This window comes from Protobothrops mucrosquamatus, unplaced genomic scaffold (assembly GCF_001527695.2).
Source record: "Protobothrops mucrosquamatus isolate PMUCROS unplaced genomic scaffold, P.Mucros_1.0 scaffold8405, whole genome shotgun sequence".
In the NCBI taxonomy this organism is placed as follows: Eukaryota; Metazoa; Chordata; class Lepidosauria; order Squamata; family Viperidae; genus Protobothrops; species Protobothrops mucrosquamatus.
The window spans coordinates 4,934-7,792 of NW_015394201.1; the positions used below are offsets into that span (position 1 = coordinate 4,934).

Here is a 2,859-nt window from a genome sequence, read left to right on the forward strand (position 1 = left end):
TGCACCATCTCCATCAGCTCCGAGACCTGCGCCTGCCACTCGACTCCTGTGGCCTTGTTGTTGAAGCCACAGAAACGATTCCCGCACTGTTGGATCAGCTCCCGCAGATTGCGGTTCTTGGAATTTTGGACGTACTCCTGCAGGGATTCCCCTCTCAAATCCTCCTTGAAGGTGAAGAGGACGATCGTGTGCCTGGCCGACTCGGCCTCAAAGATTTCCCGGACCCGCTTTGCAGCTGTCACATCTTCGGCAGTGAAGCGTCCCACCTGGGCCACAAAGATCAGGGCGTGGGGGCCAGGCCGGGAGAGTTCGACGCAAGCCGTGATCTCATTTTGCACAGTCTCGTTGTGGTTTTCAGAATCGAAAATGTTGGGTGTGTCGACCACGGAGACCTTCTTGTCTTGCCATCTTTCTTGACCCCTTTCGCACTTCAGGGTGGTGGTGTTTGGCTGCAGGATGGACTTGAACACCGGCCGGCCGAGGATGGTGTTGCCCGTGGCGCTCTTCCCGCCTCCGGACTTTCCCACCAGGATCAGCCGGAGTTCAGCATCCTCCCCTGCAAATTTGGAAGACGACGTTACACAAAGGAATCGAGACATTTCACAGGTGCCCAGGAAGAAACGTGTGGCCGTGATCCAACATGTCGGGGTGTCATTGAGCAGGCTGGAAATGGGGACAATTTTGGCAAAGAGTCGCCCCTGCCCTGACGTGCTTCAGGGATGGTTTTTTTTGTGTGTGTGTGAATCTCCCAGAGTTGCTAAAATGGGATACTCTGCCGTGTAGATTCCCACAAAGTGGTGTACCCCGCTTTAGCAAAACTCCACTGATAAAACAATGCTCCAAGTCAGGAAATTTCCCTCTGGTCCCATCAGCCCTTTGAGCCCCACATAAGCCCCCCCACACATGATGTCCAAATATGGCAGCTGTGTCCAGCCCCCAGCGGGCAAGCTTTAATCCGAGCGAGCGGAGTGACCCGGAAGAGACTCAGGGCTGCTGGCAGAGAGCTGCGGGAGGACGCCTGACCCACTGGGCTGGGGGGCAGGATGCAGAGGCAGGCTGGACCAAGCAGGACTGACCCCCCTGCCTCCCCCACCCCCCAAGCTTGCAAGCCGGCTTCCAACTTGGTTTGTTTCAGACAGAGTGCCATTAAACCTGCCGGGAAGACGATCCGTGCGGGCCTGAGGAATTTCCGACTGCCAGGGGTGGATCCGAGGGGTTTGCTGAAATGGGTCTTGAGGGCCATCCCCCACCCACATGAGTGCCCCACGGCAGCCCCGTCCTCCTGCCTGCCTGTCCTTCCCAGTCTTCCTTCTGCGGCTATCCTGCGTTCCCCCCCTCATCACCAGACCCCGTCCGACGTGGGACTCCAAGAGCTGAAAGACGAGCAGGGACTGTGGAAGGAGGCCCATCCGTGGGCAACAGGGAGGGAGGCAGGCAGGCATGCTCAGGAATGGGGAGGGGGGTCTCCACAGAAGGGCCAAGGCACCCCTCCTCTGAGCTGGCCAGCGAGGCTCTGGCTGTTTGCTATGGGAAGAGACCCATCCAGCGCAGCTCTTCCTCTGAACTGGCATCAGCTCGGCCTCCACGTGACTGCCGTGCTGCCCCTTCCCCAAGGCGTGGCCTCCTCACTTACCCAGGCTGTTCTCTTCCTCCATAGGTCCCTGGAAGAGTGGAAAGGAAACACGGGTCAGGCGTGGCCCCGGCGTGTCCAGTGGGGCAGAGAGAGCCAGCTGCCCCCCGCTCTCCAGACCCAGAAACCGCAGCCTGGTCTCCCACCCCCATTCCAAGGCTGCTCTGGAGCATCCCCCCCCCCAGCTAAGGGAGGGGGTCTGAGAAGGGAAGGGAAGAAAAGAGGGGCAGGGAGGGAGGGGGAGAGGGAAGGGATGGGGGGCGGAAAGCAGGTGGAGGAGAGAAAGGGGAAGGAGAGCTGGGGGAGACCTCATTTATTTTTTTTGGGGGGGGGGTTGCATGCTTTAACACCGGAGCCTTCTTTTTACAAGTAGGGGACAGGACCACGATGGAGGGGGGGTGTCTAGATGGCTGTCCAGCCCCCCCCAAGGGGTCTCCCCTTTCCGGAAGCCTCCACACACCCCCCCTTTCCTTTGAGGACCCCCCTCTCAGACCTACCGGGCGGGTCCTCCGATAGCTCATTCCTGGCTGTGGATGCTCGCGGAGTTGGGATTCCCTCGGGCCCCCCCGGACTGTGGGGAAGGAGAGAGAAGATGGGGGGGCGGAGAACCCCTTTTTTTGAGCGGGCAGCTGTGGCCCACGGGCCCTTTTTGGGCGGGGAGGGGGGGAGGAAACGGGGGTGCTCCCCTCCTGCCTTGCCCAGCCATGCCTCCGGGGTCGCCTTGCCTTGAAGAGGTGCCCACCCCTCCCTTTGGTCCGCCTGAGACCCTCCCCCCAGGGGGACCCGTGTGGGGAGCAGGGGGGCGGCCGCGCCCCTCCCTCCGCTTTCCAGAGACCCGGAGCCCCCCAGCCCGGAAATGGGGGGGCAGTTCCACCTAACCCCCTCCCCTCCCACTCCCCTCCCACGCAAGCCAGCGCGAAAGTCCTGGAGGAGGAAAGTCGGAGTGGGGGGGGTCGCCAGTCCTGGCCGGGTCTCCTTTGCTCGGACGGACCCCCCCCGATTTGGTGGGGAGGGGGGGAGTGCGCCTCCTCCCCCCCTTGCGCTCCTCCGCCCGGGAAGATCAGGAGGGGAGGGGTCCTGGGGGGGGGGGCGGCGGGCAGGGCAGGCAAAGGGGAGGGGGCGGAGGTGGGGGGGTGGGCTATCCCGCCCACCAACTCCGGCTCAGTGCTTCCCCCCTGGGCGGACAGCCCCCTCCCCACCTGCGCTTCTTCGGAAGGAGCCCCTGAGTC

General features: G+C 62.5%; 1 protein-coding gene across 1 annotated transcript in view; it reads right to left on the reverse strand.

The window, feature by feature from the left end:
- Positions 1-2,171, reverse strand: part of LOC107300777 (GTPase IMAP family member 5-like) — a gene marked incomplete at its 3' end in the record, with an annotated part of 5,718 nt that extends 3,547 nt beyond the window's left edge. The window contains exons 1-3 of the mRNA XM_029287040.1: positions 2,128-2,171; positions 1,634-1,661; positions 4-556 (exon numbers count right to left, since the gene is read on the reverse strand). Coding sequence (XP_029142873.1) covers positions 4-556; positions 1,634-1,661; positions 2,128-2,151 — 605 coding nt within the window. The remainder of the gene's footprint in view (positions 1-3; positions 557-1,633; positions 1,662-2,127) is intronic.
- Between the last annotated feature and the right edge of the window lie 688 nt (positions 2,172-2,859).